A 25110-nucleotide genomic window follows, 5' to 3' on the forward strand; every position below is an offset into this window, starting at 1 on the left:
AGTTTATACTTATGATCTGGAAATTTAGAGAATTGTGCTGGGATTTTAAAATTTGCACTTTCTTACCGCACCTATTTCGGTCCGATTCGACCAGAAGCGATTGAAAAGGTTAGAGAATTAGGGTCTCATATATGGTATCAAACTGGCAAGTCAGTATACCGCAGGTTAATTCCACCCCTATGTTAAATTCAACAAGCTCTCATACATTGTACTTTTCAGCATGTTCAAATCAGCAATCTGGCTTTTGACAACTTGGTTGTATATAGTGGCAACCCTAATTCTCAGAACCAGGAGCTCACATTCTAATCGCACCTTCTATAAACTAAAATAAAACAACTCATGTTTATGAACTTAATTGCAGTTTTATTTGTTCATATAATGCACTCGATGTTAACAGCATTATATTACAAGCACATACACGCTACAATCAAGTTTTAAACTATTTGAATGATTTAGATGTGTCAGACGAAGTCTGAATGTGAGAGTTTACACAAACTGACAATGACAGCGAATTCTCAAAAGGTTCCATAGATAACTCTGAACATTTTCAAAAATACAAAGAGGAACCTATCCGTAAAAGACATTGGCCAGACGTTTCTGTCGCAAATACTCAGATATTTGTATACACCCTCCAAAATATTGAAGAAAAATTACTGACTGCAACAACTGTTTCAAAGTAAAAATTACAGGTACTTCTTTACTGTTGGTTGTTGATTAAAGGAGAGACAAATGTTAGCACAAAATTTTGAAATAATATAATTCTAAAAATGTGAGTTAAAAGAAGGCAAGGTTTTTTTCTTTTAAATATAGCCTTGGAGTAAGAACCGAACAGGTTAGCATGGAAAACTATAAATGTTTTCCTTCAAAACTTTGGTATCTGCTGCCATATTGATGCTAGTCAAACACTATCCTTTTGGCACAAAAAAAAAAAAAAAAAAAAAAACACACCTTGAGGACAGAGTAAAACCACTGAGAACTGAACTCCATACCTGCCCAGACCTAATACATACAAACTACCGGTTGTGGAAAAATAACAGACGAACAATTAGTACAATACCACTACAGAATAGCACATGACTTTATCATCATCACATGGTCTGCAAATACAAAAATGTTCATTACACAAAATAGACATTATTTACGACTTACTATTAACAGTTTCTAGACAGCTCTCGCCAGTACGCAAAGATAAAGACGATCCAGGCCCAGCAACGCATGTATTTACAATTATTAGATTAGCTGAATTTGAATGAATCATGGGATGACAATGTACAACTTGATGAATGAATAATTACTGAAGCTCAACTCACACAGACAGTGCTAAAAATGCAGTAACAGAGCCAACATGATTGCCTACAAAGAATAGGCAAATGCAAATATCATGTAGAAGTTATCATAATTTTTCAAAATTGTAAAACTCTATTGTTGCCAAAATAGCAAAAAAAAAAACAAAAACAATTTTCTGCACCAAAGTGTGACACTTGGTTCCTCACCAGCACTAACAATTTTAACCAGGAAACCATGGTAAAAAAAAAAAACAAAAAAAAAATGAATCAGCCTATGTACAGAACCAGCAACACCTTGCAGAATTTAGCAGAGATCACGGAAATGCAGGTGAACAGCAGCAGTTTACACAGACATAAGGCGCCATGCACCAATTAATAGTGTTTCTTATGATTGTACGAGTGCGATGTAAAGGAGGAAGAAGTCCTTGATGAGTAGGGTTGTGTCTGTGGGGAGGCTGCAGCTGCTGCCGTTTGTGGGAGAGGTTTGCTTGGGTATGGCTGGTTGTTGGAGGATGGGTGAGGTGGTGGGGCTGCCCCAGCAGAGTACAGGGGTGGTCTGGTTGGCGCATGAGCTGAATACTGGGTGTGATTATAACTGGGCTGACCCCCTGCCCTCTGCCGCAGTGGTCCCATGCTGTAGTTGGACTTGTTAGATTGGGGGAAGCCCGGACTTGGATGAGCCACTGTGCGTTGTGATTGAGTGGGTGTGGTGTACACTGCTGGATGATGCGTAGCCGGTATGCGTGATGTATTATTCACACTTCCCACATGATTTGCTGTATGTAGCCCACCTGTAAGGCAAAACACAGAAGTCTTTGTCAGCAGCCACCCACAAACAGGGAGAATATCAGCTATTAGCATATTACACAGCTTGGGCCATCCAATTTAGAGGAAACCTAACAGAAACTTGCAGCAGAAACAAAGCTTGCATAATGAATACTGGTAAACTAAGAAATGCACCTAAATGTACAATCCAACACAAGGGGAAGACAACCCAAGAGCATCACTCTCAGGCATAATCCATTAATTTTCCTGAGGAGATGTTTCTCATGCTCTAAGTCCTAAAGTACGACAGTGGCACTTGCTACCACAAAATCACTTCCATGCTTAAAGACTGAACACAATCCTGCATGGTCAAATTTAATTTCTTTGAGACAATAAACTGCATTCGCCAAACAATTCATTTGAAACATTTTCAATAATTTCATATAATGCACAATATCTTACAAAGGCTTTTGTGGATGTAGTATACCAAATGAAATCATAATGAAGCAAACAAATTGGGTTGCACAACTTGAAGATTAGACTGAGGTACCATGTACATCCCTTAAAACAAATACTTTTGTGACAAGGCTAATGCACTTCTCATAACATAACATACCTTGATATGGGGTTGGTGCAGGTGCTGCTGCTGGGTGAGGAGGAGGAGGAGCTGCCCCAGGCGGAGGAGGGGGTGGGGACTGGTTGAACACATGGGGAGACTGGTGAGTGGAGTTAGGATGAGACGGATGTGGTCGGGATGGAAATGTCTGTAGGGACATCAGTGAAGGAATCCTACCCGGGGGCTGACCAGGCACTGGGGGTCCCAGCCTTGGCTGTCCTCCTGGCGGTGGTACAGGCTGTGGTATTGCCAGTCCTTGTATACGGGGGTCGTGGTTAGCATACACGGGTCGGTGAACAACTGCATTTTGAGCACTTTGCGCATCCCTACTCAGCTCTGTTAATAAATGAACAATGTTTGACAAAAGGTGCATAGAAAACACACACAGAAGAAAACATGCTTCTAAAAAGAGATAGTCACCTTTTTATAAACAAATACTGTTCCAATTAATCTCAGTAAAACATACAGTATGTAAGTTTCAACTAATATTTCATGTCACGACAGCGCAAATGCTCAAGGCTATTTCTAATTTACACAAATGTACAACTGCAGAATATTAGTCAAAGGCTTTCTGCTTTCCAATGAACATCGTGCCTCTAACAGCAATAGCATGCAGTAAGCCATGTCAAGCCATCACTCACCCACAGGCTTCCCAGGGGGAGGTGGTGGCACACTGCTAGGTGGAGGCGGGGGTGGGGGGGTTTGCGAGGTTTCCCGAGAGCCGACTTTCTTGTCTGCCCAAGCAGCAATAAAATGAAAATTGTACAAATGTTTTTTTTGTTTGTCATAACATGTCATAACAGACAGCCAGTATTTACAAGAATAACACAATAACACATATCTTTGAGAAAATTTTCAACACAAAAAGAGTTAATCAACATACATTTTTCTACAAAGTAATAATTATTACAGGTATAGTGACAGTATAGTTAATTTTCATCTATGTTAAATTAAATCTATGTTTATTTCATCCCACAGAATTCAAGTAAACAACCAGAAATGTTATCACTCAAGATGTATCCTGTAACATTCACAGGCAGGAAATTCCAAATATGTGTTTGATTAAAAAAAAATAACTCATTAAGCATATGATAAAGCGTAAATTAAGGGATGGTGTGTTTTAAACTAGAAAGTTTATGGAACAGAAGCACAGCAATAACCATATTTGCAAATATTGAAAGACTTTGTTCAATTAAAAAAATGAAAACCAGCAAATGCCAAAAAACTCAACAAGGCATTGGTGTAAATGAAGCCAAACCTGAAAGCTAAAAGCTGGACACAAATATGTAACTGTATCTTAATGGACTCACCAGGACTAGACTCTTCCTCATCACTGTCATCCAAACCAAACTCCATCCGTAGTCGCTCGGTCAGACTGAGAGGTTTATCTCGTGATCTGGATCCCCACCTCACATCTTCATCTTTCTTTAAAGGTGAGCTAAGCCCATCTGATGAAGCCCAAGAAATTAAAATGAAAGACAAAATATACAACAAAAACAAAAAAATAAAGAATACATCTAATCCCATAAAATTAAGCAATATACATCAGACATTTGGACCTGTGAAATAAGTATATTTCAGGGGGGAAAAAAAGCATTGCAACTATCACTCCTTACAGAGCATGTGCCAATTTGCAGATTTTAAATCTCTGCCACCTCTGGACAAGTTTGACATCTGAAACCCAATCTGACACACATGGGCTTGCTAGGGGTTAGCATACCCATTAATATTCTTGTGCAGAATAATCAGCATTTTAATCATGTGGCACACACACTAGATGAAGAGATATGTCTCAAGTATTATACTTTTCGTCTATTGCTGACATTTACTTTCTACCTCATCACCATGACCATAATTGCCTTGGCCTTAGTCAAGATTTCTGTATAATATTTGGCATGCAATGGGAGGGAGTAAGGGAGACAATCCATGCCATTTTTTTCTTCTTTTTTCTTTGCTCTTTATTGCGTGATAGACTGAATGAATGATGACGGACTCCTGATATCATTTGTATCATAAACTGCATGACTGATGACCACTCCTGGTCTCATTAAAATAAACTGAACAACAAGTTACCTCGGAACTCTGGTCTCCCTGGACTTCCTGGATCAAAGAAAGGTAAAGGTGCAAGAGTAGGGGTGTTTCTTCCCGGGGCTGGAGGAGTGGCAGGTGCACCCGGAACAGTTTTACTTGGAGTGCCGTTCGAGCTGGTCCCACTTCCCTTCTCCTTCAATCTTTTTCTATATTCTAAAAGACTCACCTGCAAATGTCCAAAATGGTATACATTAACACGGTCACCCTGTATAATCTAAGTTGTTTGGGAGGGGAAAATATCTTGGTTAAATGGAAGTACATAAAACCAAATCAATGATCATTTTCAAATATTCAAAACCATGTACAAAAATTTGGCTAAAATTATATTTATTTATTTATTTGATTGGTGTTTTATGCCGTACTCAAGAATATTTCACTTATACGACAGCGGCCAGCATTATGGTGGGAGGAAACCGGGCATAGCCCGGGGGAAACCCACGACCATCTGCAGGTTGCTAGCAGACCTTCACACATACGCCTGAAGAAGCTAGTACTTTGAGAATAGTGTACGCTTTAAGATGTATTTAGACATCATAGCACACCAAGCAGTATCTATATATGGGAAGTGTCGAAATTCAGAAAATGAAAATGTAAGAATCGGGCAAAACGAGTGACTGGAGTCAAGAATGATATTTTAGGTCAAATACAGTAATATTAGTACACTCTGGTTTTAGTAGGCCGTAACCCATGAATATCGTCTAATTAGTGTTCAACCCTCTATCATAAATATGTGGCAATGAATTTACTTAAATATTAATGTTCAGTTATACCTTCTTTTTGGCAGGTACAGGTGGTGGAGGTGGCTGTGGGGGTAATGGTGGTGGTGGCAAAGGGGGCGGTGGAGCTGTAGAGGTGGAGTCTGCAGACATCACTGTCATTGAGCTGTGAAAGACTCCTGCGGGTGGTTCAACAGGTAGGTTGACGCCCATCGAACTGTCACAGGCTGATGCTGGCAGACGCTCCCCAACACTACCAGTTATCTTCAGGCTGTCTCCTGATAATGAGGAGACGTGATCTCGCTGCAAGTCTGAAACTGTACTAGAAACACCGGGAGAAAAAGCCTCATTGGCTTCTAAAGTATCCCCTGAGCCCACACAGGCAGTATGCAGAGCTTGGACAGTCTGTGATGTACTAGATACTGAGGGATCACATGCTGGCTGGTCTGGCTCACTACCACTGTCTGTCAATCTCTCTAAGGTACTGCTACTTTCTACATGTAAATTACTACCACTGTTCTGCTCTCTTACAGAGCCAGACACTAAATTGACATCACAAGTCACTGTAGTCCTGTCAACTGATTCGGTTGACTTAGGTGATGTACATGAAACATCACTTTGGGTACTGAATAAGCAACTCCTTGCTCCAGCAGAGTCACATAGTCTACTACCCTGGCTTTCCATTACTTCGGAATCTTCATTCACACTAGAACTACTATCTGATGTGGCAGCAGTAGAGGACGGCTGCGGTGGATTTGAATGGCTCTCCAAATAGTCTTGTGCGCATTTTGAAATCTCAGCTGTCTCTGTTGATGTATCAGCACTACATACAGGGGCACTACAATCAGTTTCAGAGGAACTACATATTCTATCTTTGTCCACATGTGCTGCCAAGATAACATTGGAGGACACTACGTCACTGTTTTCGTGACTCTCCATCTCTCCTTCCAGATTGCCCTGTTCTGAAACTGAATGTGTTTCCTGTGAAAAACTTTGTGACAGGCTTGAGTCTGTGACTTCCTCAGCCTCCATAGCCGATTTGGTATCTGTGCTCACTTCGCTGCACACGTAAGCACTATCCGTGACCACCTCACTTGATGTGGCCATGGTAACAGAAGTGTCAATATTCACATTGGATTTCTCCTGGCCTACTGAACTGTCAGCAACAGTCATCTCCAGCATTTCCTTACAATGAGGTCCGCTGGGATGTTCTGCTGACACAAAACCTTCACTACCTGCTGGATGAACACCACCAGGCATCTGTAATACAAGACAAAAAACCAGCATGAGGTGAGAGACATACAGTCACAGATTTCACATGCCACAGGTATATATAGTTTTTTGATGCAGATGCTAGGTTTCAAATTATAACAGGTTTATTCCACTTTTAAGGTGTGAATTTTAAATTTGCTGCACCTGATATGAACCAGACTACTGAAGCAAGAATCACCAGTAATTAGATATACAAGGAGGAATAAAACACTACTTATAGTGTACAGGATTCTCATTAGGACTCCCTTACAAAATAGTTATCATAGTTTTAAGAAAAGTTGTCAAGATATCAGACCTCCTGTGTTGTGCATGCTGATGATTCAGGCACAGTGGGATAACTCTTAGTTGCATCCTCCAAACTGAAGGCTGCAGATCCAGCTGGCTCATCCCCCGTGCAGGAAAGTGGAGGCGAGAGCGCGGACGGAGTGGGAGGTTGGTCAGCTGATAAAGATTCCCGGGCAAGACGACGCTTCTTTAATGGAGTGACAAAGTCTGGAACACGAGCAGGACACAAGAATAAAAACATTTCAGGTATTTTAACAATATTTAGCTCAAGAAAACCTTGACAATTAATTTACACTCAAATCTGATTAAGATTTGTGTCAGGAGTAGAATTTGGTAGAATTGGTTTTTTTTATGTTTGTGACCATAGAGCTTATCTGCTGAATTGCTGTCTGACATGGAAGCAATACACCCAGTGCATCACAGATGACAATGCATCAAAATGATTAAACATCAAAATACATCCAGTCACACATTTCCAACAACAGACTGACCAGTCCTTAAACCACATGAAAATGTGAGAAATGCATAGTGAAGAGTCTACAGAATTGTATTTCACTAAGAAAACTTACCCACAGGAGGGGAGCCCCCTGGACTATGCATGGTGGCAGTGTGACATGGGCTGGTATCATCACAGCACAGGGCTGGAGACTCTTTACCGCTATCAGAACTTTGAGTGCTCTCGCACATTGCCTGACGCAGCCACCTCTGTGGAAGGAAAAAAAAACAACAATCTTACAAACACAGAAGAATTGTAGAATCAGTTTGTGGATCAAAATACCTGTATGGTCATTTAATCTAGTAAGGCTACCAAAGTGCTTGACTGTAGAAGACAGATAATATAAAACTTCAACTCAATACATAAAATACTGAAGTTGTGAATTTGGTAATTTGCGGAAATTAATACGTTTGCACACAGAGCATCAGTGATGAAACATCTCCATTGTACCATTGTGCTTTATATGTCTGTAAACCTTCAGCTAAATACATGCACCACTTTCTACAATGCCACCCCTAACATTTACCTTACCATTGATCCTAATAATTAATATGCCCACAGCTAATGAATGATGGAAACTCCTGCTTATGTTATGAGCTCAGGCATTACTTTGTAAGAAAATACAACTAACATTTTGCTTACACTGCTTTCCCTATTAGTGGTGAATGCCGCCACTGTTCACTGCAAGGCAAAGTTATGCCTGTGCTTTGTTCAGGGGTGCTAAAAACAAACTGCAGTATTTATGACACATTATAACAATTATAATATACATTATTACAATTTCAACTTACTAACACTTAGTTTTTCACAAAATGCGCCCTTGCAGAAAGAGTAGCTCTTCACACACCTTTTTGGCAGAGCCAATACTGCAGCCTTGTCCTTGTTTGTCCCCAGAGCTATGACTGTTCCTCCTCATGTACTCCAGTGTATTCCTTGGACTTGGCAAGCAGGTGACAAACATGGTCTCCTCAACATTTACCTCCAAAGGTTCTATTTTCGGGATGCAGGTTGTTGCAGGAGCACTAAGAGTGGCAGGCAAAGTGGGAGGTGCATTCGGTTGACTTGTAACTGGTGGCAAAGGACACACCTGTGTTTTCTCACTTAGCCACTCATTCATCAGATGCTACAAAGCAAGGCACAATGATCAATTTTACTTTGGATCAGCTTGTTTGATGGCAGCACTCAACAACCACCATAACCAGTACTGGAAGTATTACATTGCCATAGCAGTGACCTGACCGAAAGTCAAATAGCAAGTTTCTTTTTTTTTTTGACATTCAGTAGTAATTTCACATGGTCTATCAAAGAACATCAAACTCACCCTTTTGGTTTTTACAAAACGAAAATTTTTATCTGATGAATTCGGACATCGTGTGTTGTTGGCCTCTGCATTAGGAGAAGGAGTTGTTGGAGCACTGGCTGGCATGCCCATATTGCTGTCCTCACTTCCTACTGTGCACTCAGAATTGCCACTGCTAACACGACTGCGTCTGAAAACAATGCTTACTTTATGTACAAATTTCACAACATTTCCCGTTATTTAACTTGACACTAGATGTACATGTAAATGCTACACGAAAATAACACTGATACAGGATTTACTTTTCGAAAACGAAATAATGAATATTTATTTCTTTATTTGATTGGTGTTTTAAGCCACACTCAACATTATGGCGGAAGAAAACCGGGCAGAGTCCAGGGGAAACTAACAACCCTCTGCTGCTTACTGACGTATTTCCCCTGTACGGCTGAAGAGAGAGCCAACAAGGGTTTGACTCACAGCGACCGTATTGGTGAGAGGCTCCTGGGTCATTGCCCTGCACTGACATGCCAACACCTTCAGCCACAGAGACCCCTAATACAATGAAAAAATCTGATTCATACCTTCTCGCTGGATGACTTTTCCTTCTCTTCCTGCAAAGAAAACCAAGCACATAAACATCAATGCCTAGAAAGTCACTTCATACATATTGCTTGATGTCAGTTAAAAACATATAACCAATTACAAAACTCAGTTCAGGCTTGATCATCACACAAATCTATGAAAACACCAATCTCTTCAGAATTTGGCAAACTTTTATCAATGATACAGGTGTCAAATCCAACTGACCTCTGAACTGCTTTCACGGATATTTAAATTAAAACTTTTGCCACAGAAACTCACCCTTTTTGTGGCTTCTGCTCAGCAACAACTTCTTGTTTAACTTCAACAGCTGGTAGAGATTCCAAGTCCTAAAATGAACAGAAGTTGAATTTATCTCTTGTTTTTTTTTTCTTCCCTACATCCTAAAGTTAGAAAGCAAAAAAACTGTTCCTTTCTACAACTAACTTCTTAACATTTCAAAATTTTTGTCGACTTCTCTACCTTCCATATTTCTTACCTCTGACTGTGATTTTTCCACCTTCGTCTTTTTGGCAACTTCTAACCTGGCCAATGCTTCTTTCCTTCGTTCTTCTCTTTTCTCCAGCTTTTCAAATGCTTTCATTATTGCCTGCATTTTTCTCTCTTCTCGAGTCTGAAAAAAAAAATTGAGTTAACCATATCTTGTGCAAAATAATCATAACATGTTGTCCAACACCAATTACTTCCTAAATAAAGATTAGGGTAGACAAAATGATGACACACTTTGGGGATACCAGAATGAAATAATGCTTCTCTTTGGAAACTATGAAATTTTTCAATTAACAGTCTTACCAACTTTCTTTCCCGTTCAGCAGCCTGCTCTTCCGTTTCTCCCTCCATCGGACCAGTAGATGATATTGTATTATCTGAACTACAGATATGGTTGTTATCAACAGTATCCACCTTATGCGGGCTATCCTGAAAGCATAGATTTACATAAAAAATAGCAACAAAAAAGACAAGAAGCAAATTCTGCTGGGAATTCTGTGTACTTCAGTAGACTAAACTTTTACCTGCACCCAATGTAGCAACCACCTGTAATTAAGGTCAAACAAAAACTTATTCATTAAATATTCAACAACCATATGGATCAGGCTAATGTTTTATCAGAGATTCCACAAAATGAGCCTAGGCACCAAATTTTATCACATATTTGCAGGAGTTATTGCAATGCACAGTAACCAAAGTGTGACAGAGACACAGATCCAAACTGAAACTCCTGTTTTTTTGCCAAAGTTCAGAATAAAAAACAAAAGCAACAATATACTCACATCTGAGGAAGACAAGGGTAATTCTGACAAAGATTGTTCGGCCATTGAGACTGCGACAGCAGCATTAGCTAAGCTCTCCAAGAAACTGGTATCTGGTGGAGCAACTGTAGGGATTACAGGTACTTCTTCTTTCTTCACTTCTTGCTCTCTTGCCTTTTGAGCCTGACAACGCTTGCTTGTACGGAATACCACTGGACTTGTATCTGCGTTGCTGATAGAAATACAGAAACACAAAGAAATATATTGAACAGTAAATAACTTTGTTTCAGGAATGCCTGTACTTTAACCAAAATTACCAAAGGATATTATAATAAGGTCAATAAATAGGTATATGTCATATCTGAGCACATTTTATGGACTTTCTGCTGCTTACTACATGTGTTATTGCCATGTATTGTAATATTATATTTCCTAAACCCAAGGATATTCTTTACTGGAAAATAATGAAAACTAAACAGTTGTACCTGTTTTGAACACTGTTGCGTTTCCTTTTCTTTTTGGACACAACACAATTGACTTTTGAGCAAGAGCACTCCACGTTATATGAACTGAAAATATAAAATAAGTGACATATTAAGAGCCATGAATATGTACATGTACTGTTCTAGCACGTACTAAAATTCTCATGCCATTTATCTCCAAAGAGTCCAGCAAGCTGTACTTGTGGAGGATGAGAAATATGTACATGCACTGGATCGTTCTTTTACATGTAAACTAGTAAAAGTATGTACCTGGCAAATCAAGATTAGCAAATATCAAGGAATCCAATTAATGTTCTTTCACAAAAATTACTGAACTGTTTAACAGTAAGATTAGAAAGATAGGTTGTTCAATGCAATGCTTTTGAACTCCTGGACCATGCACAACGATCAGCCAAAATTGCATACAGGTGCATTTTGCACAACCTAAAATATTAACGCCTAAAGGTAATTCAAAGCATCTTCTCAAGGATCAAAACTATCCTCAGACATGAAATACACCTTATAAAAGCTGTCCGTATGAAGTAGACTGATTGAGTGATCCCACTGCTAAGACTCAATGGTACTAATGAGAACTGGCTAAAATCATCAGTCCAATCCTGAATATGTCTGAGTCATGTGGTCCTTTGTGTGCAAGTCATGGACTTTAATGTCAGTAAATGATTGAAGTGTGGTTTAAGAGATTGGATCACGTGTACCTCACACAAACCATGCTATTCAACTGCAATTTTACTACATGTCTTACCAATCTTTATACTGGTAGTCAAATGGGATTGTAATTTCTGTGCCCTTTGCAATCTCTGTTGTTGAGAAAATGTAAAACCGGATATTCCCAGATGAAACAATGTGTCGTATCTGAAAAAGAAAACATATACTTATGAGGAGTTACATATTTAAAACAGTCAAAAGTGTTAGGTAATAAAATTATCAAAATTGGAATCATTACTGCTGTTTTTTACCCTGTTGAAAGATTACACATGTATCATTTACCTCAGCATTTGGTGTGCATGACCTGCGAACAAACCGCGCATCATTTCCGTAGTTACTGGCATCAATACACAAACTCGTGTTATCAAACTTGGTGTAAAATAGTACAAATGGATGAAGTCTGCAAAAAAACAAAGAAAAAAAAAAAGAGGACATAACCTATTAGACATAAAATAATATATTTTACATCCTGACTTTTTTAAATACACATGCACAAAATATCTCACAAAATGTCACTGATCAAATCCGTAATAAAGTTTTTAAAATTTATAAAATGGGATCCATCATCACTTATTCAAACTTTAGAACCCTTTCAACACTATATACAGTACAGGCACGAGTCAGATATTTACTGAAAGACAATAATTTCAGCTGTTCTTGGTAAATAGAGAAAATATGATTTTGATTCTCAAAGATCTCTGGAATACCTTCTTTACTCTAAGGAACAGTATAGAATAATGCAGAAATAGTATTATACTTCTTACTATTGGCTCATACAAGACTTACATTTTGAAGAAGATTTTCTCTGTGTCATATTGATCTTTCAACATGACCCTGCCCACATATTCTATGATAGCTTCATTTTCTTGGATCTGCATGGAAGCCTTCAAACCCTAAGTACAAAAATCACAAAATGGACAGTCAGTTACACTGGTTTTCTTGGACATTCATTGCTTTAATATCATGCAATGAAACTAACTACTAAAATATAAATATCATACCATATTTTACAAAAAGACAAGAGAGTCACTTTTACCTTTCTATTTTTCTTAACATCAGCCACACAGCAGAGCTGAACCTGCAGCTCTCCAACCTTCTTGACTTCATCTGCCTAGAAACCAAAAAAGATAGACACATCAGGGTGACGATTCAAAAGAATACAAGAAATTCTGACACTTTAAAAAATTTCATTAATCAACTTATGCCATTTTGTCATTCACTTGAAATTATGCCATTTTGTCAATAACCATACAAATCCTATTTACGAATACATATGCAAAGGTTTTAGTCCTATGTTAAAATGGTATTCTTCTATGGCAGTTTAATTCAACCTGCAGTCATTAAAACCAACATGTACAAATAAATGAACAATCACTTACATGTTGTCCATTGAACTTGTTCACAGATAATATTTCTTGAAGAGCAGAAGAATAATGGTTGTTTCGGGCTGGTTCATACCCATCTGCCCATGGACTACAATAGAGGCAATGACCAGTCAGTGGAAATGTGGGAAATAACATCTGACCTCTGGAATACATGTATTTTCTTTCACAAAGTTAAATTCTTATTTCACTTTGTGAAAGAAAATTACATTACATCAATCTGTCAATCATCTAGCTTGTAAGAACACAGAGAAAAACGAAACTGTTTTCATTTCCAAATGGACACTGATAATGAATGGTACACTTCAATAACAGTGCTCCTCCCCCTGTAACATGATCTTTGCTGCACAGAATGTCAAGCAGGCAACATACAACCGTTGTACTTTTTTGCCCGTACGTCATTAAGGACTACTAGGGCGTTTTTCACCTTCAGGGCCATAACTGCTGGTATATATCCATTGAACTGTTATTTTTGACTACTGGAGAATTTCGGTATCGTGGCTAATAACTGTCTTGAATTACTAAAGTTGCTTGGCATGCCATAAAGTTAAACGCTAGAATACGAAGACAAATTCAGTTAGAAAACCACGTTTCAACACCTTTCTGTGTTATGCAAAAATATTCATGTATTATGCAGACAGTTTTCAAAACCGGTTTGATCCTGGGTTTCCTAATGCTTACATCATTAATATAAAAAAGATGACTGGACCAAATCAACAATGTGGGATTCAGCCACTTTTCACTTACCACAGTGTATTAAATTTAATTATTTATCGTATATGTGTTTATCACATGATCTCTGAATGTTGTCTGGCTGCCAAAAAATGGAATGATAAGTGTCCATTTTGTACGAACTCTGCCAAGCAACTTTCTACATCCCTATACCATAATGCTCATTAATTTTCGTGCATTGAAATGGTATTAAAGAAAGACTAAGAAAATTAATTACTGCTTAAAACACAGAAAACAGAAAAAACACAGCTAATGGAGGAAAAATATAGAAAGCTCAGTCCTAATTGCTTCTCTTTTATGAACAAACGTATGGAGTATATATACACCTACCTCACAGAGCTGTTCCAAGCATCTCTGGTTTCATCCAACTGGAAATCCACTGAACGATTTTTCTTACATGGCTGTAAATAACAAGAGTTTTGGAATCTCAAGGTAACTCGACAAACTGAATAAGGAATCTTAAATTATGGCAAAAGCAAACCATGACCCCTGCAAATTTGAACTGTAAGAAATATCCCTGTAGCAAAGTCCACAGCAGAAAAAAAGCAGCCATAAATCTGAAGAAACCAAACAAACAAGCCAAAAACTGAAACTGTAACTTGTCTTGTTGAAGCCAAACACAACAAAAACAGCCAGAATATTGTTGAGAATGGACAGCACTGTCTGAAGTCTGAATTTGTTTTGTAACTGGTGAAGATATGTAACAAGTTTTAATTGAATCTGAAGGCAAGCCTGGAAAACTGTGTAAATCCAAATACAGGACAAAACTTGGTTGCAGAAGAACGAAATGGACACAAACTCGAAATGATCTGTAAGTCATCGTGACAAAACTATGAACCATTAATTCAACACGATGAATGATGTAAAGAAAGAAGTCTAGAAAATTGATTCGTTATGGTCTCAATTAGTACTGGTAGGGTACACATGACAGACACCACCAGCCTCAGTGTTGAACCTGATGATCAAAAGGCACATGTTCGTCATATTTTCAACTCTTAAGTCAAGTAGTTCTTCAACTACAGTTGTAAGGCCAATACAAATGAACAAGGGGCATAACCGTGTAAATTTTAAATCAATGTGTCTGATTTTCAGTATGCTTCAGCTTTGGAGGTAGAGATCAAAAGACAACAAATTTTGAAACTATTACCAAAAGTAGTTCTGCAAATATAGCAGTAATGCCAAAATGTTTACATGTGGACACACAAGGCCATGCTCCTATTTAGTATGAATAACAACGCCATATTGCACAGGTGCAAATAAAAATCAGTCCATCAGCAGTGCAAACGCAATAAAAGTCTTGATTGTGAATCTAAAATCGTTGGTCTGTTTGTATTTTGGATTCTAGGCATATAGCCCTCACCATGCAGTTTTCCTACTGGATAATATATATACAAAGTTTCAAGTAATCATAATGAAGCTTTTAGCAAAAACTAAAAACAGAGAGAATGATCACGAAAATCTGCCACTGGTTCAGACATGCAAACATCTCTTCAGGATCCATTTGTAGATTATCAATAACATCATATCATTTACGGTCTTCAACCTTTTCAACCATTAAAACATTTTTTCAGTAGAAATTATGCACACAATTATTATGAAAATGTTAAAATGATTTGTTTGTGCCATTAAAGAGGCAAGCTTCACAAAACTGCAAATTATTTCTCCGCACCCCATAGTTCTCTCAGAATGTTTCAAAATATTGGTTGCAGAATCTGCTGAAAATGTTGAAGAATATGCATATATTCCAATTTTTACCCACCTTAAGCTGTGCAAGTTTCTTGGCATTTTCTTTATTATTTTGTAACTGTGGAACAAGATAAGGAAAGCAACTAAAATATAAAATTAGGACTTCGCAAAAAACATGACAAAGATTAATATATCTCGATGCTGAAGGTATAATATCTGAAAGTAGTACAATGATGTTACACCATGCCACTACTTGAAAAACTTGCCAGATAATTTATTGTATATGGGATATGGTAATAAAATACTCATATACACATATAAAGCACCATGGCTAGAGCCAGTCACTGTTTTACCACGAACTGGAGAATAAGATACTAACCTTATTAACTGTTGATACATCAGTGTTGTTCGTGTTTCCAAGTTTCCTTTTTTTCTCTTTCTGGTCCTTTTTCTTCTCTTTCTCCTTTTTCTGTTTTCGAGGCTTGAGGTCCTTAGTGATATCTTTCTTAAGCGCCTTCTTACTCTTTCCTTTCTTGTTTGCATTTGCTTGGGCTTTGAGTAAGGCTAAATGGTGAGCAGCTTCATCAGGATCTGTATCTGTTGCACTGGAATCTGGAGAAAAAACCTAACTCTACTAACCACTTCAACAGATTAAATTTAAACACAACAGACACCGAAGGGAAAGACATATAGCTGAAGGAACAGGACCTTGCAGATAAAAACTTCTTATTTATCCTTGAAGTTCTGAATAAACAAAAAGTTATCCATAACACTTAAGAATAAAACAGAAGAAGTTATCTACAAAACTTTGTGCCTTCAGCATGCTCACAGTCTCCAAAGCCCTTACAGCAAGTATGTCACAAAGCTGTGAAGGTAAAGCCTTATCATTCTGTACTACTGAATAATTATTTTCATGACATCTGCATTACACTGGTTCAGTTGTTTTGATGACTGAAATACCACTGATGCCAACCAAATTGTTAAAATGTCCTGTGACATGCACACGTTGGTATCTCATTTCATGGATATGAGGAGAGTGAGCTGCAGTTTGAGTGTATATCTGCGTGCTCTCAGTTGAACTCCTCTTCACGTCCCTCACTCACCCGTCATTTCTTCTCGTTTTCTGGCTTGAAGTTCTCTGGCTTTCTGTTTATCGACAACCCGGGGTTCACATTGTTCACAGCAGTAAGCGTCTGGGATGTTGTTTCGGTCTATACTCATACAGTCAATATGCTGCCAAACACTGTTAGGACAGAGCGAGAGACAATGAGACTTTGCCCCCATGGGTTAGGATAAACTGACATCATGCTGTGATGGTGCTAGAGTTTTACAAACCTATTTTGGAAACTTTGGAGCTCTTAAACAAAGAACACACAAGAAAAATAATGGAAAATAGGGAAGGAAAGAAGATGGATATGTATATTCACAATATACACATAATCCTGCTGATACTCATCACTTCCTCACAAATGAACATCCCATAATATAACAAAAAAGACTATTTAGACACGTCTTATGTTTATGTTATGAATGCCTCCATTTCTGTTACTTTTCTTGGCTAAAAAAGTATGCAGTTAAGTACTTAAAAGTGATGTCTACAAGAATTCTATATTCTTACCTGCATTTGTCACAGCAAATCATGTAGCCATCATCATGTTGGTAATCACATATGCACCTTGTTATACTATCATCCCCGCTATCTCCTGTTCCCTGGTTTAACTCGCTCACAGCCTTTGCCACTACTATGTTCACCGTTTCCTCAACAACATCAATATGCCCATTCACCTTTACACATGGTGGTGGTGACTGGGGAGGTGTTGGGGGCGGAGGTGCACCATAGTTATGGTCCTGAATTTAAACAGAACGATGTTAGAAAAGCAAAGCCATCTGAAGACGTGAATGGACTGGACAATGTCATTAAGTATAAGACTTAGAAAAGTTAACTAAGAAACAAGCTGTGTAGCTGACATATCACTCATAATTATGTTATTACGAGACAAACTGTCGTTTTCATTATGTGCCAAATAGTAAATCCTAAAGAGAAAGGTGAGAGACACCAGAAAATCCAGGCTGGCTGACCTTGCATGATTGAGAACAGTACAAGATGTCTTGTTCAGAATATCAGTTGTTACATATGGAAAGATGGACAGACACACAGATTACATTTCAAAATCCTCTCAACGAAAAAAAAAGCTGGTACACGAAATCACTGACTGAACACAGCAAGGAAGACATCATGAGTGCCTTGTTACTCAAAAAAACTGTACTGTCACTTTTGACTCTGCAGAAGTGCACGACGTATAACATATCTAGGATTTCTTATTGGCACATGTATGCAATGTGAACATGTAATACTTTACTTCTGTAAGACCAGACTGGCCCACAATATTTCTCTGCTTTCTCATGTTATTTTCAGGCTAGATCATGAAATAGTTGTTACAGACTCGCAAACAAGAAAGCTCAAGATCCTCAGCAACTGGTAGTCATAACGTGTTGTCGAGTGTCTATTGCAGAAGTTTACATGCACAAATAATTCTTATACCTACTGTTACCTATCTGGGATATTTACAGAGTTGTCTGTACAGTTCCATGTCAAATCAATGCTGCCTTGGTACCTTTACTTATATGGACTACCAAGACTAGTGGTTTCCCTCCTGCTACAGCCAACAGTCAAACAATAACTTGTAGAATCAAGCCTACATACCTGATAGGGAAGTCCAAAACAACTGGAATAAGTCTGCTGAGGAGGATGATACACATAAAGGTCCTCGGGTACAGGTGATGCCTCCATAGAATCAGGACTGTTAACAAAAACAGTAAAAAACATTGAACACGTCTTTCTAGTACATGGATTTGAACCACTTAACAGTTACACTGAAATTTCAAAGCTTTTCACATCTTGTCCTGTTTTGTATTTTGACATAATTTCAAATCAACAATCAAATTTAACAATTTTGCAGTCAAATGACGATGACAAGTCAGTAGGTGTGTGTATATACACTATGCTCTCTTGTGGCAAGGCAAGTCCATGCCTCCAAAGTACTGTCACCACTGAAGCAATATACAGAATACACCAGACATGACATTACACTGACAACGAGCAAACCAGTCCTGTTTCTTTGCTCTGCACTCTCACTGCTGAGCAGCAAGCAAGGCAGCAGCAAATACCATTATGGAAGTCTTCGGCTTGAACTGACCCAAGTTTGATCACAGGGTCTTCCTACTCTGAGGCGGACGCTCTAACCATTAGGCCACCAAAACGGCACAGGCTTTAAGTGTTTTCAATACCTCTCTTATAACCTCTGAGAAGGACATCCAAGGAAGACAACTTTTAAGTCATGTACAAAATTAACACTTAATACTAAATTGATTTTAAGAAAAGAAACTGGGCAAAACATTAAAATATAGCAGCCTAATGTTCAAAAGAACAATTACAAATAAATCATCTGAGATTTTTATTGGGGTGATAGACTTTTTAAATCTTACCATCAATAGGCCTACACTGAATTACCTCCCTTGTTACATGACAACAATTTGCCCGTTCACATGGTCACATTTAAGCCAGTTTAGTAATTACGACGTCATCATGACCTCCAAGTATCAGGGACATTTAAGCCAGTTGCCATTCACACAACACAGATAAATCGGCTCAAGAACTGAAACTGGCTTAAGGCCAGGTCTCTGGCCAACAAAACACTCAAGATTTCCACTTTACACAATTACCCCCCTTGAATTAAGAGTGAGTGAGTGCTTGGGGTTTAACGTCGTTCTCAACAATTTTTCAGTCATATGACGACGAAACATTTTATTTTCGGTCCTGGAGTAAATGTGAAAAAAGCGTTTTTTTGCTTATTCCACACTCCATACAAAATCAAATCACTGCAAGCTAATTTGGACATTAGCACCAACAAAAAACACATGTGGAAATACTGACTATCCATTTTCATGAAGCAAATGATTATATGGTTAAGATAATCTTTTGAACAGTATTAACACAATAAAATAACCACAACTGCAGATTTTGTAAATCTATCATTTCTAAAATTAGAACGTGTGAAATTTTCTCTATTCGTAACTTATTACCTATAAAATTTTAAAACAAAAGTATGATATTTTTTAAGAGGCAGATGAAAAATCTGACATGGAAAAGTAGGCTCCTTTCTGGGAACAACCTTCTACTTCAAAAGACAATGAAACCTTTCCAACATAATGGAATGGCTACGAAATATAAAAATCACTGTATTTCATTTACAGCTCACCATTTTTCAAGTGACACATTTTGCTTGATTGTGACTTATTCATCCATCTTTTAGGGCCACTCAAGGGAGTGGTAAAGTTTAATTAATTTCATGTTAGAAAAAATTAAAAGTTGTCACACTTTTCAAACGTCATATTTCCCAATAACTTTTGTACATGTACATGTATTACTCACTCTGTGCCAGCAGCCATCTTCAGAGCCGTGCTCTCAGACTGGACAGCTCCTATACGAAGCACAACACTCATCTTGCTGGTTCTACATTGAGACGATGTATTTTCAAGTTAGGAATGGCGTAGAAAATGCGATTCACTCTACCTCGTAGCCGCATCATACAGTCACTGTAAAAGATATTTATTCATTTATTTATTCACTTGCTTGGTTTCATATGAAGATAGGATGTACTCAAGAAAACTATAAAAGATATATCAAATAACAGATAACATATTGTACATGCACATGTATCAGGCCTGTATTTATTGGTATATTCTTGTGACCTGCACCCATTCAATCTCTTCCTTGAAATAATATCGAATTGTTTTAATTATTTCCTCTGTGACAGATCATAGAAAACTTTAGCACCACTATTCGGAAATTTCTTTTGAGAAACTGTCAGTCTAAATTGTTTGACCTTCTTTGGAGCAAGTAAAATATTATCAAACTATGGGCAAAATGAAACTGTCAAAATGATCTAACCTTGCAACACAAGAGGCTGACTGAACCTGTTTTACAAAGATCTGTGGTAGCGCTACTGATCGCCAATGTGCATTTTGTGAATTTCAGTTTTGTGAAATTATTTTCCGATGTCGCCACCTTGGCGAAGCAATATCATCCTACCATGTTACAAGAATATTTGGTTTTGGAGGCATTTTCATTTTATTCAATAATGTCGGGAATGGGACTTCTGCACTGTCCATCATCAAACCAAAACCTATGCGAGTTCAGTCTGTGCTTGTTTACACATGCACTTCATATGAAAGAGAAATAACCTAGGAAAAGTATCCGGTCTGTGTGCGTTGACATATGTATTGAGTTGCTCCCCTTTAAACCAGCGAGAATACATGTGGTCCTCGAACGGGAAAACTTCATGTCGTCTCAAACTCCTTAGAGGGGATAGGAGAGAATAGGGCTATAAATATTAATTTCACATTTTATTGTTTATTTATTTGACTGATGTTTGGCACTATACTCAGTAAGATTTCATTTGTATGGCGAGGGCCAGGATTATGGTGGGGGAAATCTATAGTATACCTCCACAGAGCAAGCCAGTCTAAGCTCGAGGAACTCGCAGCAACCGCACTGGTGAGAGAGTTGTGTGGAGGTTGTTTTTTTGTTTTTTTTAACTGATTCACTGCTTTGCTTTGAGTTTTCATGTTGTGAATTTGTTACGACTGTATAATTGTCAAAATGGCTAAAAAAAATTCTGACCAGAACAACCACATTGGCAAATAGGAGAAACAAGAACTGACTGAAAAACAAGTTCTTTTTGGCTTGTATCTGCACACATTCATGAAGAAGATACAGGTTAAAAGTTATAAAGCTGTTCAATTATTTCAGAAAAATCATCGAGCTACCTGGATCTCAAGAGAGTAAACTAATTTAGCTAATGAAAATGCTTTCGTACATCATGTATTTCTAGATATACATATTAGATTATACAATCTTGTTGATCATTCCTAATTATTGAGCATACCTGTATTAACATGGGCTTTGTAAAAGAAGTTTGTGAAAAATTTGTCACTCAATGGCTAAAAGCATCTTGCATAAAGATGCCTTTCATTAAGGACTAGATTCTTTTCAGCACGGAATCATAACTGGGTAACATAATTGTGCACTAGTTTACTCATTTCTTGCAAGTAATATGTTATTTGTCCATTTAAAGTTTGGCTCAAAGCAAATGCATTACACAAAGTCAAATGCTGAATTAACAGTTTACTGAAATGCTAAATATATACATTTTTTTTTCAGTATAAAATAGATACACACGTATACCAGTGTATAGCTGGAGGAAAGAGGGAAATAAAGGAAATCTATTGCATGGGCCAAACAAAAAACTTGAGATATAGCTGAAAACAAAATTAAGAGCCATTTAGAACAAAACCCAGCAGTGTTGAAGTAACACCATGCTCCACATCGCATCTTGATTAGACAATTATCTATTCCACTGGACACCACACAAGCAAAACAAGAAAACAGGTAAAGGTATAAAGTTCTCTCTAAATCCTCTTTTGTTAAAGCCTGATTGGCAGTTTATTACCGTATCGGTTATTACATAAAGCAGTTTTTAGCTGCGATAAATAGCTCTTGAAGTCAATGTTTGTGACCAACTTTTATCAGCTAACAAGGGGCCATTCACTTAACAAGCAGCATACAAGCAAGAGGAAAGGAAACTTATCATTTGGTCAACATTTTAAAGGATGCCTCATCTTATTTCTCACAGCCAGCAATTGATACTATATGCACTTCTTACAATGCACATGATATTCAATGAAGAATGTTTTGAGTTGAATGCATGAAAACTCTCCGACACAGAACTATGAAATGGAGAATCTTTACAAAGATTTAAATCTGATTTGATTTTTGTTTGATGCCATAACAAGTGCCGTATATTATCGTGTACTTTCTTCATGTATTTATTTTTGTCCTGTGATATTTTTAAATTAAAATGTAGAAGTTTGCAGATCAGCGAATGAATTTATCTAAATTTATGATAATTGCATGTTTGCCCACTGCAAAAGATACTACCAGTATGACGCATACACTGTCTGCAAATTTGCAATGGTTTGTGAATGTTACCGGCAAATAAGTGGCAAGGTATGAGATGCACACACTGTCTAACAGAGTGATGCAGACTTTCATGAGTTGAGATTTTTTATCAGGTGTTTAAAAGCACAAAAACACAAATCAAAACCAAAAATCAAAAAAATCACGGCCTTTAAATCCACTTTACTGGCTACTTAAAATAATTACAATACAGGGCATATACAGAAAGACATGAAAGCTTTCTATTTCAAATCATACAGATGTTTTTTACAATACTCAATTAAACTCCCTCCATTTATTACATGCTGGCACTGTATAACTATGTCAAACTTCAAAAGCCCAGCAGCAGGACCTTATGTCATTTAACTGACTTTCAATGTTACTGTCCATGCGGATCATGACGTCACATCAAAGCCAGAATGAAGTTACAGTAGAAACTGATGCACTGTAACATTGGGAAGTTGCAAAGACTAGGGTGATATTTACGCGTAACTTTCTACGTCACTACTTACATCTATTCGTTAATGCTTCCCTGAACTAGGCTAGCCAAGTATGGAAGAGACCCTTTTCAGATGTAGTCTGTGCATTCAACCCTTATCTGTCTTACAGACATCTAAAAACCACACTTTAGCACAACTACTCGAGTGGTGTAGTAGTATCAGCAACATGCTACGAATCTGACAGGCTGTCTCATGGAAGTTTGAATAGAGATCGTTTCACAACAAACTACGGAAATCCTTTCAAAAATGTACGAACCACGAATAATACAGTGCAGAAATCCCATAAGTAATGGTGACACGTGAAAGAATCTAGAATGATAAATGTTTTATATACTTTGTGTTTCTTAGTATGCAAGCTGGACATCTCCACATTCAATTTTAACCAATGAAAAATCAGTTAAAGCATGCGACCATGGGGGAAAAAATGACATCAGAATGCACGTGGAAATCATCATGTAAATATTACCCTAGTATTTACAACTCTGTAACATTGTAGACCCTGTGCTTCAAATCATTTTTGATGTTACAATAGCTCAAAGTCTTGCTTTGTCCTCATTTCTTACATGCTTTTCTGGTTGGACCTAACAGATACTACAGTTTTGTTGCAAGAGTTTTGACTTTACCAAACACCCTGGCTGACAATTTTCTACTGTCACTCCATATTCTAATACTCAAATATCATCTTAACATTCACAGGTCTTTCTTTCATCTAAATGGGCAGTGGACACTCTTGTGGAAACTATGAAATTAAAGGGGAGCAGAAATTGTTGACTATGTTGACTGTGGTGTACCACACCAGACTAAAACTGAACACATCAGTCATATTTATGTTGAATTCATCACAAAATAAGGAATGACATCCTCATATGAAGAACAAACCTATAAAGGAGGTAGGCTACATCAACAAGATTTGCCCTTTACATTATCATTATCACTTGCCTACAGAGTTCCTAGTTTTTTAATACCTCAAAGCACTGAGCAATATGGCACATCTACAGAACAGTGGGGAAGATGTTTTTCCTTGTGTAATCTGACTTTAAGTTTGACGTCTTCACACTGAACGACAAATAAACAGAGATATTTTGCCAAGAAACAGAAACCGTGTGAGGAAATGAAAAGAATTAGCTAAAACATCCATCAACTAACACAAATCTCGTCCTTGGAATAGTATCTCGCTCTAATCAAAGACACAAGAAAGCCGGGTCTCTTCTTACCCAGTCATCTTGCAGTTAGGCCAAGGCCAAGACGAGCTGACTGGCAAAGATATGCCTTAATTTTTCCATGCCAAATTTATGTGCAAGACCAATGTAACATTTACTTACCCCTTCAACAACAGCCCATGATAAATCCCAACCATACGTTTGTCGCCTCCTATGAGGATGCATTGAGGCTGTGCATACGCAAGAAATACACTGATTTAAGATAATGTCTTAGAATACAGCAAAATATCTAAACAATCCAAGCAGACACCATCGCCTTAGCTTTTCCTTGTTTACAAATGTCAAGCGGCTATAAAGTCGAAACAACTCATGTGTTCTCATTGATTCCATCTCATACACAGTCGCTGCGACTCCAATGTACTGTTACAACAGTTGGTAAAAGCAAACATTAAAAGACGAGTCCATGACAAGTCAATTTCAATAAAATTGAACAACTGTCAATACTATGCCTAATCTTTCATCATGGCGGCCATTACATTTGTGATTCTGAGGGGCTTTTTCCCAATGAACATGGGGTACCAAACACGAATGACGACACTTCCGTTATTTAATTAGCGGATTGTTTGAGTAAATTTTACCTGTTACCAGCTATTTTTTATACATTTAAATATTTACACATTTTGGTTGATTTCTTTCCATTACATAAATATTCTGCAGCGAAAACCTGATTACGGAATATTCCGT

General features: G+C 37.7%; 1 protein-coding gene across 3 annotated transcripts; it reads right to left on the minus strand.

Annotated features, from left to right (window-relative positions):
• Positions 1–24880, minus strand: LOC135470143 (inactive histone-lysine N-methyltransferase 2E-like). Of its 3 annotated transcripts, none has more exons than XM_064748917.1 (29): positions 24529–24880; positions 20121–20284; positions 18393–18489; positions 17307–17536; positions 16792–16931; positions 16068–16300; positions 15762–15806; positions 14333–14403; positions 13268–13361; positions 12925–12999; positions 12675–12781; positions 12171–12288; positions 11926–12035; positions 11166–11249; positions 10702–10912; positions 10223–10348; positions 9909–10043; positions 9692–9759; positions 9412–9441; positions 8849–9017; positions 8375–8650; positions 7601–7736; positions 7042–7238; positions 5529–6734; positions 4741–4924; positions 3978–4115; positions 3309–3401; positions 2845–3003; positions 1–2077 (listed from the first exon to the last, which is right to left on the minus strand). In XM_064748917.1, exons 2-29 carry the CDS (start codon positions 20189–20191, stop codon positions 1659–1661), a joined length of 5022 nt encoding a protein of 1673 aa, XP_064604987.1. In that variant the 5' UTR covers positions 20192–20284; positions 24529–24880; the 3' UTR covers positions 1–1658. The 3 variants fall into 3 exon arrangements, with proteins under 3 accessions (XP_064604987.1, XP_064604985.1, XP_064604986.1); XM_064748915.1 differs by having other exon boundaries at positions 2668–3003; XM_064748916.1 differs by lacking the exon at positions 3309–3401 and having other exon boundaries at positions 2668–3003.
• Between the last annotated feature and the right edge of the window lie 230 nt (positions 24881–25110).

This window comes from Liolophura sinensis, chromosome 7, assembly GCF_032854445.1.
Source record: "Liolophura sinensis isolate JHLJ2023 chromosome 7, CUHK_Ljap_v2, whole genome shotgun sequence".
In the NCBI taxonomy this organism is placed as follows: Eukaryota; Metazoa; Mollusca; class Polyplacophora; order Chitonida; family Chitonidae; genus Liolophura; species Liolophura sinensis.